The sequence below is a fragment of the Paroedura picta genome, chromosome 5 (genome assembly GCF_049243985.1).
Source record: "Paroedura picta isolate Pp20150507F chromosome 5, Ppicta_v3.0, whole genome shotgun sequence".
In the NCBI taxonomy this organism is placed as follows: Eukaryota; Metazoa; Chordata; class Lepidosauria; order Squamata; family Gekkonidae; genus Paroedura; species Paroedura picta.
Window position 1 is genome coordinate 112,406,557 of NC_135373.1, and position 11,552 is coordinate 112,418,108.

The 11,552-nt window shown below is 44.2% G+C and overlaps 1 protein-coding gene across 1 annotated transcript in view; it reads left to right on the plus strand.

The window, feature by feature from the left end:
* OVCH1 (ovochymase 1) overlaps positions 1-10,817 on the plus strand; it is a 37,425-nt gene extending 26,608 nt beyond the window's left edge. The window contains exons 22-27 of the mRNA XM_077340961.1: positions 406-544; positions 2,257-2,396; positions 3,852-3,986; positions 6,845-6,880; positions 8,294-8,518; positions 10,441-10,817. Of these exons, the coding sequence (XP_077197076.1) occupies positions 406-544; positions 2,257-2,396; positions 3,852-3,986; positions 6,845-6,880; positions 8,294-8,518; positions 10,441-10,622 (857 nt within the window). The 3' untranslated portion in view covers positions 10,623-10,817. The remainder of the gene's footprint in view (positions 1-405; positions 545-2,256; positions 2,397-3,851; positions 3,987-6,844; positions 6,881-8,293; positions 8,519-10,440) is intronic.
* Positions 10,818-11,552: the final 735 nt, after the last annotated feature.

The window sequence follows — 11,552 nt, forward strand, 5'->3', positions numbered from 1 at the left end:
GCAAGGGTAGTCAACCTGTGGCCCTCCAGATGTTCATGGACTACAATTCCCATGAGCCCCTGCCAGCAAATGCTGGCAGGGGCTCATGGGAATTGTAGTCCATGGAAATCTAGAGGACCACAGGTTGACTACCCCTGTTTTATGGTACATGGATAGCTTATATGCAAATCTAAGGCAGGCCCCTCTTTTTTTAATGGTACATGTGAGAAGGGGGAAAACTGGTCCTTCTTCCGCTTAAACAGGATATGTAAGAGCCTGCTCCAATACAAGTTCAACTCTCTGGCCCCTTTTCCATCCTGTTCAATCTGCCACTCTGTCCATAAACCAAAGAGCAAGCCAATGCCTACAAGTGAAACAAAATCTCATCATCTCCACTTGCTATTAATTCCTTTCTTTCCCCACCAGGGCCAAAGATGGGGAAAAACTTGAAATACCCCAACCTTCTGAACCAGCAGTTGGCTCACTGCAGAGATGCCATCCTTACTGCCCAGGAAGGAATAATCCAGTCTCCAGGTTTTCCAAATGGGTATCCCAAGACAGCTAGGTGAAAGAACAGCTTTCATTCTCACCTGCTGCAGAAATCTGTGGCTAGAGATGCCATTCTCATTGGGGGCCATATAGTCTTGTGGGGGGTCCTGGCACATTTGAAGGGGGCTACAGACTGAGAAATGTGAGACAGGGAGCTTCGTTTGACCTGGGAAGGGTGGCATAAAATTTTAAAAATGAAATTAATTAAAGGGGAACTAATCTCTGTCACCTGGGGATTGGTGCGATTCCATGATACCATAGAATCGTAGAGTTGGAAGGGATATCCAGGGTCATCTAGTCCAGCCCCCTGCAGAATGCAGGAAATTCAAATCTACCTGCCCACCAAAGTGACCTTAATTCCATGCCCAGATGATCTCCTGTCCAAACCAGAATCCCTGGTCAGGCTGGCCTGTTAGGATTTCACCTTCTGATCCCAAAGTGGCAATCGGCATTTCCCTGGGCATGCAAGAAAGGGCCATAAGAGCCAAGTACTGGCACAATCCCTTCTGCCCATCCACTTAACAATCTGCCTAAATTCACAGAATCAGCATTTCTGTCATCTGGTTATCTAGCCTCTCCAGGCCCCACCTGGAGGCTGGCAACCATAGTCCATGGCTTACCACACCTCTTCCTCTGGAGAAAAGGGAAAGGTTGTCCTCCTAACCAGCCTGAGGAAGAGGGAAAGAGCAGGATGTGTCTACAAGGAGAGAGATGGGGAGGGGGGGTCTCAGATGCCAGTCCTAAACTGAATTCCTAGGAATTCCTGCTGTATTTCTACTGATCATCAGGAATATCTCCTACGATTTACCACCTTAGCAGCCTCTCTTCCACCAAACTTTACCTCCGCACTGCTGAGGGGGGATAGTTTGTGCCTCAGGTTATCCTTCTAGCCTCCCTGCTCTGAGGAAAGAAGTTTCTTGTCACGTGGGGTGGTTTGGGTTGGAGGAAAGACCAGAGTTTTTAGCAGAGCCTAGAGACTACTGCTGAATAAATAACAGGCTCTTAAATTAGATTTTTAATTAGAGCGTGCAATCCTTAATCTGTTTACCTGGATGTAAAAGTTATTGGTATTAGCAATACCTCGCTCTGAGGAAATAAGTTTCAGATTGGCGTTCAGATTGGCACAGGATTGTGCTGGTTTTGTTTCGGAACGTTTGATTCACAGGATGGAGCGTTGCCCTTTCGGAAACTCCTTGGCTCCTTCTTTCTTACCTACTTGAAGTATTTGTTGTTCTGGTGACATCACTGATTGACTTAACGATAAAAAAAAAACCGTGTCCGTGGCCAAGTAATAACTTTGTCCTTTTACCACCCATATTCCCTTTCCCAGTCAGCCCAAACTTTATCATCCTGTGGTAGAATAAACGTGACCTCATTAATGCATTGTTCTCCTCCCCCTTAAGAGCCTCTTGTGGTGCAGAGTGGTAAGGCAGCTGTCTGAAAGCTTTGCCCATGAGGTTGGGAGTTCGATCCCAGCAGCCGGCTCAGGGTTGACTCAGCCTTCCATCCTTCCGAGGTCGGTAAAATGAGTACCCAGCTTGCTTGCTGGGGGGTAAAGCGGTAATGACTGGGGAAGGCACTGGCAAACCACCCCGTATTGAGTCTGCCATGAAAACGCTGGAGGGCGTCACCCCAAGGGTCAGACATGACTCGGTGCTTGCACAGGGGATACCTTTACCTTTACCTTTACCTCCCCCTTCTTTTCTCTTTTTTTTAACTAATTTACAGCTGCTGCTGGAGAATTGTCGGCCCATTAAATTCTGTCATTCGGTTGGATTTCTTAGACTTCACATTTGAGAAAGCTCTTTCCGACTGCCGCGGGGGACTCTCTATTTATGAAGGATTGGAATCAGTAAAAGAGGTGCTTGGTGAGACATTTGATGAGGTGGCACGACACAATGACAATGAGAATCTTTTTTTTCAAGTACGTCAAAAGGTGGCTCCAAAAGACCAGTGCCCCTTATAATCATGGGGGGAGACGATGGATTTAAACTAAAATCGTTAACTAGGTATTGGCATGAAATATCTGAATTACAATTGATCAGTAGGATAAATTAACCAGGACCTAGGCTATGAAGCCTTTCTCACATACTTATGGATTTTCTATAAGTGTAGCACAGCTTTAGAAGGATTATATTCTCCCCACTACAGCTGTATTAAATAATGATTTTTAAGGTTTGCATAGACTGTACCTTGTGTGTTTCATGTTGCTTTCACTCCATTTTAAAAATAATTGCCCTTCATGTTGTATGCGTTTATAAATCTGGATTTGTTTTATACATCTCTAGGCCATGAAAGACTAAGATGTGATAACATTTAAGTGGGCTCTAGTCTACAAAAGTTTATGCTGGGAACAAAATGTACTAATCCTTAAAGTGTCCCAAGATTCCTTTTCACTGAATATAGCCGTGCTAGGATGGTATAAGAATGGTTTTATCTGTTGACAGTTTAAACATGCAACTAGAAGCGAAAAACCAGGCTAACTTAAAAGAATAAAATAATTTCATTAAGGAGAGAAACAAACTTTATATAGGAAGAGGAGAGAGATCCCTAACTGTCTACCTGTTCGGTTGTCTTCTTTCATTCAGCCTGTTCTGGAGGCAAGCAGGGAGGAAGTTGGTTCAAAGGAGCAGGAAGTCCTCCAGTCAAACCAATCAAGACATAGGAGGAAACCAGTTTAACTATGCTAAATACACATCTCCTCTAATGCCCCCTGCAGGATATTCTTCATATGCTTTTGAATCATGCACACTACAAGTGCATATTCCAGCATTATCCTCTCTCTTCCAAGTATTGATTTTAACTCATCCCTGTATTTTAATCATATGTTATAAACCTTAGAGGTTTTGGCAAGGAGAGTTTAACCAAAACTCTATTTCCCTCCTTAAATAGAACAGTAGTTGCAATCAGTTTTCTATTCCAATTGCAATCAGATTCACACCAGTCTACCTGTGCAGGATTGACAGGCATCACTCAGATCTCCCGAAGGGGACTTGTACCCATGCATGATGCATGCAGTTGTTTCTGGCTACTGGGAGCTGGTCCCGTTCTGGTATCTTGCTTCTACGCTTCCTGCATAGCTTGTCTGTTAATATTCTGGTGGTGGCAGCCACTGGTATTTTCATCCAAGCCAACTGAATGAGAAGCTGCCGGGCTCCAGCCATGTAAATTTATTCAAGAGAATGGGTCCTATGCTATTAAGAGATAGCTCTTTGCCGGAGACTGTTCCAGTGTGCCAAGAATGCTTGTGTACGTGAAATTTTGTCTGAGCAAGAGACTGCGGTGTCAGGGGGCTTTCTGTGTAATACGGCTCTGTCTGACAGGTAATTTCTGTGATGGAGCGCCACGCTTTCCATTAAAGTCTCACGGTCCTGTGGTGACGCTGACCTTTAATTCTGGTGCAGCAACAATGATGAAAGGATTTGTTCTTGCCTATGGAATCCATGGAATTCAGCCCAGTAAGTAAGGTTTTTGCAGGACAGCTTGACGGCATCTAGATTAAGCAATGTCAAGAACCGTTGGAGGAAATAAGTAATAACCATCTCTTACAAATGAGGCTCTCCCTGCCACAGGGACCTCTATATTTGCACACCTCAAAAGAGACCCTCTGACCTGTCCGCCAGATGCCTGGATAAAATATTCCAGTTGGCTATAAGAGCAGGGGCCCCTCCTGACCCAACAGTAGTTTCTGCTGGATGCTCTTGTGTGGGAGGAGCCACCTGTTGGAGTGGTCTTCAGAGGACATGGATTAAAAGTCTCTTTGTCCTCAGGTTCCAGAAGTAATATTGGAGTCCAGAAGCAATTTAAGAGACCAACAAGATTTTTGGGGTATAAGCTTTTAAGAATCATACCTTCCTTTGCCCAATCCCAAAAATGTATACATTGAAAATCTTGTTGGTCTCTTAGGTGCTCCTGGACTCCAAATCTAGGTGATCTACTTCAGCCCAACATGGCTACCCTTTGAAAACTAACAATAATTGATTCAAGTTTGTTGGAGAATACCTTGAAGTTATAGAACCCTGCTCACTGTACAGCCTACCCCCGGTACTCTAATCCTGACTCCAGGAATATGTAATTGGACTGCAGCTCAGATTTTATTGAACCAATACAGGTCGGTCCCTTTTCCCTGTAACTCAATTACTGCATTTAAATCATCCCAGTGCCCATGTAGATATACACCCTTCAGCTTCAGCTTCAGCTTTCCAAAATTCATAAACAAGATAGTCCCTCCAGCTTTGTAGGCAGTTTTGTTCCCGAGATGCCTTTGCCAGTATTTTGGTGGGCTTATTTCCCTCTTCTCTCTTCATTACTTCACTGAATCCCTTGCCATGGACCGCAAATTAGGCTTGACAAACTACAGGTGGGAGACATAAAACAAATGGGCCATATAGTAAAAATACGAAAAACAGTGGAAGGCAAGATAGTGAAAATATTGAATGTTCTACTTTTCCAGAAAAGTAACAGCAGAGTCAAAAACAACGATCAAACATAGAACTAGAAGGACTTGGTAAGAGAAGGATTCCCTGTTCCAGAATGTGAACTAGAGAACTGAAGCATTCTATTTACATTCTGGAACAGGAATGATACTCTGCATCCTGCTAGTTCTATGTTTGATCTTTATTTTTGTCTCCACTGTTGTATTTTTCTGGAAAAGTAGAGCATTCAATCTTTGTCACTATATTACTGCTCATGGTTTTTCATATTTTTAATCTCTAGGTAGGATCTGAAGATTTCCAGAATCATAACTAATGTCCTGTCTACAGAGAACAGCTCCCCTGGAGAAAATGGCTACTTTGGGGAATGATTCCATCAAACCCTGATGAGATTCCTGCCCTTTTCAAACCTCACACTCCCCAGTCTCCATCCCCAAATCCCTAGGAATTTCCCAGCCAAGAGCTGGCAGTCCTACCCCAACTTCATTGTTGGTTTCAGTATAGATTTTCTCTTCATCCTGGGAGTATTCTGCCAACCAAGACCTCAGCTCAATGAACTCTTCAGGATAAACCAATGGATGTTCTTCTTTTCACCAAATGAAACTGTTGGGTTCCCTATTAACTCCCAATTAGGCAATAATCAAGGGCAGCATTGATTGGATTGCGTTACTGTCTTGTGATGTCATTTGATGCGGTCACTCTCCCTTGCATCCTTTCTTTCTAGCCTTGAATCTTGTAAAGGGAATAAAGATGGTTTCACTTGAAATTCTCCTTCTCTGTCTCGTTTCCCCTTCTCGGCTGGAGTCCTATGTCAAATTGGGACCCAGGTATAAATTAGACTGCTCAGCCTTAAAATATGCCATGGTGACACAGTCTGACCCTACACTTTGTATGTCATAGGCCCAACAGGTGATGGGAACATTCCCCTTAAAGAATTATAGAAATGTACTACAAAACCACTAACAATGAATACAGCAGTCCCTAAACTACGTGCCATATAAAGTTAATTCAAGACTTGGGTAAATCCAATATACTTAACAGCATAGGAAGATGCCCATTGCCTCTGCATGAGTCTCTGTTCTATGCTCAACTCTTTTCAGTTTGGGAAATAAATGCAGATCGTGAATAAGGAAATAGGGCAGGCTCCACTTTGGAAGGATAATTCTGTTTAAGCGATTGTAAAGCAGAACCTGTTTGTCATGTATGAGTTTAAGTGTGCCTCCAAGACTAATTCAGAAAATAGCTGTGCCACTTCTGTCTGAAATTTAGGGGAAACTGAGCTAATATTTGTAGTGTTTTTTTATACTAAACATCTTTAAGTATGACTGAACAAATTTAAAGTCCAGTTTGATTTACCGATGATGTAAACCAGGGGTAATCAATCTGTGGTCCTCCAGATGTCTATGGACTACAATTCCCATGAGCCCCTGCCAGCATTTGCTGGCAGGGGCTCATGGGAATTGTAGTCCATGGACATCTGGAGGACCACAGGTTGACTACCCCTGACCATGCCCATAGAGCAAAATAAATACCTCTGTATTTTTTAAACATTATAGTGTACACTGTTTTTAATTCTTCTTTTAACAGTGAGTAATATATTTTATTAGAAACCTATATACTTAGTGAAGTAGCTTCAATTATGCAGTGGATAGATTTTTTTAGTAGGCGACTTGGCTTTTCCATCCATATATTTTTCAGTTGCATAAGGTCATCTTGCATTGTGCTTAGAGTATTAGTTGCGATGGCTTATCTAGTGCAAATTTGTGAGAGCAGAATTTCCTTTCTATCTACATTTTCAAGCCTATAAATTTGCTGGTTCATCAGCCCTCAATGGTCTCAGAAATTTAACTCCTTGTCCTGGCCATTTTTCCTTCTTCTGCAAGGTCCAGTCCTAAACAGAACAAGAGATGCTGTTAAAGGTAAGAACAGATCTCTCCTTGTGTGACTGTATGCACGTATTACTAGGAGAATGGGACTATCCAAATGGAAATCACTTTCCGAGAAGGCTAAGCATGCCTTGAATCGCACAGAGTGGATAATCAGCCAGTCCTCAATCACAATCACAGCCAGAAATCTCTGCTCCTTCAAAGGAACCTTTAAGGTCCTTTGTTCGCCCAGCCTGAATGGCTCTCTAGAATACAATGGACATTTTCTGGCTTCAGTTTCTTCCACTAGTGTTCTGGGCTGGGGACTCAGTATGTACCAAGAGTCCCATTTCCTTTTGGAAGCGTGTTGTGGGAAGAGTCTTGTCGTGACTCACCAGAAATCCTCAAGAGACTGAGTTGCTTTGGTTGGCTATGGCAAAAGCATGGATGGATCTCAGGCCAAACTGGGCATGTTGGTCAATTGTATCCAACTTTTGCAGAAGCCACCTAGTATGTTGGCCTAGATGACTCCACTTTTGCCACATGCTGGTGATTTGCTGCCCTGTGTCTTGGGAGAGAACAGTGTTAGTTGTTCTAAGGGCAACTTTGTCTCTCTCATGCTTGGAGAGCCAGCATGATGTAATGGTTAAGAGTGACGGCCTCAAGAATCAGGTTTGATTCCCCCACTCCTCTGCTACATGCAGCCAGTTGGGTGTCCATGGGTAGGTTACAGTTCTCTTAGAGCTCTCTCAGCCCCACCTACCTCGCATTCTGTGTAGAGGGCAGGGACTGAATCGATCTGGGATTGGAATAAAAGCTCCGTGCAGTTTACACCAAGGTGTCTGCTGTGGGGAGAGGAAAGGAAGGAGATAATAATCCACTTTGAGACTCCTTTGGGTAGTGAAATGTAGGGTATAAAAATCAACTCGTTTTTCAGCAGTGTTTATTTCCATGGCCTGGGTTGTTTCTTTTCCCCATTGGAAGCCAGGGGGCAGATGGTCTGGCTCATCCAAGTACTTGGGATAGTGCAATGAATAATTCTTTAACCCATACATTTAGGGCAGGGGTAGTCAACCTGTGGTCCTCCAGATGTTCATGGACTACAATTCCCATGAGCCCCTGCCAGCAAATGCTGGCAGGGGCTCATGGGAATTGTAGTCCATGAACATCTGGAGGACCACAGGTTGACTACCCCTGATTTAGGGTATATAAAGTGTCTAGTTTTAGCTATGCACTTGGTCTCAAGATTTGGCTAACTTTTGTGTGTGTGCTCAACTCTGGAGATAACAGCAGGTTCAGAGAGTGGACTGTATTATATTGTGCCCTGCTGAAGTCTGTCCCCAAGCGACACCCCCCAAATCTCCTGGTATCTTAGGTATAATAAAAAGACAACAAATATAATTGTGAAATAATAACAACCACAGTCCCAGCACCTTAAGGCACGTTCTCCCTTTCTGTCTCCTTAAGAATGTCCAATTCTGGATCTGATTCCAGTAGGAATGGCTGAGCTCACGTCTCCCAATTACCCGCATATTTACCCCAGTTTATTGACCTGCACGTGGACAGTGTATTCTGCATCAGGGAATAGGCTGAAAGCTGTGATCAAGGATCTTGGAACAGAGGATGCTGAGGACTGTGCCTGGGACTCACTAAACATTTGTGATGGACCAGATTGTCATTCAGAAGTTCTTGGTATGTCGGTCTGTATGTTCGTTTGTCATCTTATGTACAGCAAAAAAGATTGTCCTTCATAAGGCAGCTTTCCTGCACCTGTCAGTATAATTGAAGAATAGCTTCCTTCCAGAGGTTTCTGTGCCCCAACATCAGGCAGCCATCTGTTGGCCATCCCACCACTTAGGGTTGCCCATGTGGCTTTGTTCCATTGTGGCCCTGACTCTGTGCAATAGGCTCCCTGAAACAGAGGTACCGGCAGGTTTGCCAGGTCCCTCCTGGTCACTGGCAGGAAATGGAGGGAAAGGGTGGCCAAATCCAAGCTGGGAAACTCCTAGAAATTTGGGAATGGGGCCTGGGGAGGCCAAGGACCTCAGTGGGGTACAGTGCCACAAACTCCACCATCAAAAACAGCCGTTTTCTCCAGGGGGACTGATCTCTGTTGTCTGGAGATGCAAAACCAGGGGATTTCCAGGCAGAACCTGGGTTTCTCCTGGAATTACAGCTGAACTCTGGACAAAATGGATCAGTTCTCCAGGAGAAAATGGATGCTTTGGAGGATGGACTATATGTCATTGGTACCCCACTGAGGTCCCTTTCCTCCCCAGGCTGCATCCTTAAATCTCCGGGAGTTTCCCAACCTGGTTTTGGCAGCCTTTACCCCTTATCCACTGCCAGGGGCCAGGGGACCCTGAAGATGTGAAGAGGGGGCCCTTCTTGGAGATCTTCAAGAGGCACTTCAAGGCCTACCTGCTTGCCAGGGTTGCAAATTTGGATTTGCAGCCATTTTTAAGGGTGGTAGAGTTGGGGGGGGGGTCGTTTTATTTAGGCTTAAACTGAAAATGTTTCTAACTATTATTGTGATCTGCCTTGAATCTAGAGGAAAAGGTGGGGTATAGATGCTTTAGTAGCCATACGAACAAATTCACAACTAGAATGGCCCAGCAAGGAGATTCAAGGTACATTGGTAGCAAAATTTTAATCAAAGGGTACATCCTCCTGGTGTCCAGAACAAGGGATATCCCTGGTGTTAGTACTGCTAATTTGTCTGTCCCAGGGATGAACTTGAGGCAGTTGTAGTTTGTAATGCTGCAGTATGTATTCATAGACACTAAAAAACCTGTTCAGTCGAAAATGTTGTGTGGGATGTATCTCCTATACAACTCCACTGCTGCTTAATTTTCATTGTCAGTTTGCAATGTTCCACTGATAGTTGAAAATTACAAGTGGCAGAATTCTCATGTGGATCTAGACCTTAGGCCGGCTTTTCTCAACATTTTTATCATTGAGAAACCCCTGAAACATTCTTCAGGCTTCGAGAAACCCCAGAAGTGATGAGAAAACACAGAATGTGGTTGGGAAGTAGAGCTGTGGACACGCCCACCTGGGGCTCCTCCCCTTCCCACCCCCTCCAGGCCTAACATTGGCCACTGGGGGGGGGTAGGTCAGCATGAACATATACAGTCATATCACCCGATTAATGTTTAAATTTTTAAAAAAATATATAAAAAATTAATTAACTTCCACCCATTTGGGAAACCCTTCCAGGGTCATGAAGAAACCCCAAGGTTTCACGAAATCCTGGTTGAGAAAGCCTGTTTCAGGCCAATAACCCTATATCCCTTTTCCTCTTGGGCAGCCTTCAGCCTAAGGATTATTTTAACCAGAAGTTTTTAGGTTGAGACTCAAGATCTCAGACAAACAGAACATTTATACTGAGTGTCAACTCCTTCCTGTGTGGGGATACCTTAATCCTTGAGAAGCCTGGGCATTTGGTCCAGATTTCTTATTCATGGTACCCAATAGGAATGCAAATGAGGGAGGTGGGCAAGAAGTGGGCGGCCTGTGAATGAAGCACAGACTTCTTCGTACAGTAAAGTGGAATTGTTTTCACATAATGACTTCAATGTCTCTAACCCGCCCTCTGTTCTTGGGATTTGCAGGGCGCTTATGTGGCCAAAAAAGGGATCTCCAGTTTGTTTCCAGTGGCAGCTACTTGACTGTACGTTTCAAAACAGATGTCTCAATTGGGGACAGAGGCTTCAAGATGGTGTTTGAAGAACTGAATCAAGGGCCAGCACAGAGAAGCAAGAATGGCATAGAGCTCAAACACCAATGTAACTGAAGCTCAGGGCCGTCTTTCTTTCATTGACAGCAGTCTTCTCAATTAGCTTTCTGTGTGTGTGCATGCCATAAGTGTCTGTCAATGTGGACCATAAAGGTACGCTTGGGAGAGTCAAGCGATAATTAATGCACAATTCTCATTTGTTGTTCCTTCCAGGGGGTAGTTCTTTCCCCTCAACAGTGTCTATCACAGGGATCCCCAAAATGGAGTTTACCAATGTTTTTCCTGGTTTCCATTTGTTTTTCCAATAAAACTTCTCTCTCCCAAAACAAAGAGCCAGTCCTAGCCTACCTGCACTTCAGTGGAGTACAAGACACTTCAGAAAAACCTAGGAGGTGTCATGTTTGAGTCTGCAGGGATCACCTATTCAAATAACCTGCCTCCATTGTAGAAGGATGCTCGGTTTGCCAGCTCCCAACCTTTTATGATTGTCCTCATGGCCGCCATTTTGTGTTGGTGCCCACTCCCTGTTCTCCAAATTCCCAAAGCTGGAGGCCCATGTTCCACCAGAATATCTGATTCTTTCCCCAGCTAACAAGATAATAGCAGCCTGAGATGAGGAGTGTTTGGGAATGTATGCCTATCTTCTCCTTCCCTTGGATAATACCTGTGATGAACAGCACAAATCTCATTTAAACGTCCTCACCACGCCTGTGTAATTTGTGAGACTTGGGTAAGAAAAAATCCCTTCCCATTTAAAAAAAATTAATCCAGAGCCTGAGAAAAGAGGCTATGATTCAGTTCCTGAGTCCGTGCTTAGCTTGCAGACGATCCCAAGTTCCTCCCTTGGCGTCTCCACCTGAGCAAGCCTTGAGTAACAGATGTTGGCAGGGACCTTTGTTGCCAGGAAGCCTCTGCCAGTCAGATTAGACCAGGGGTAGTCAAACTGCGGCCCTCCAGATGTCCATGGACTGCAATTCCCAGAAGCCC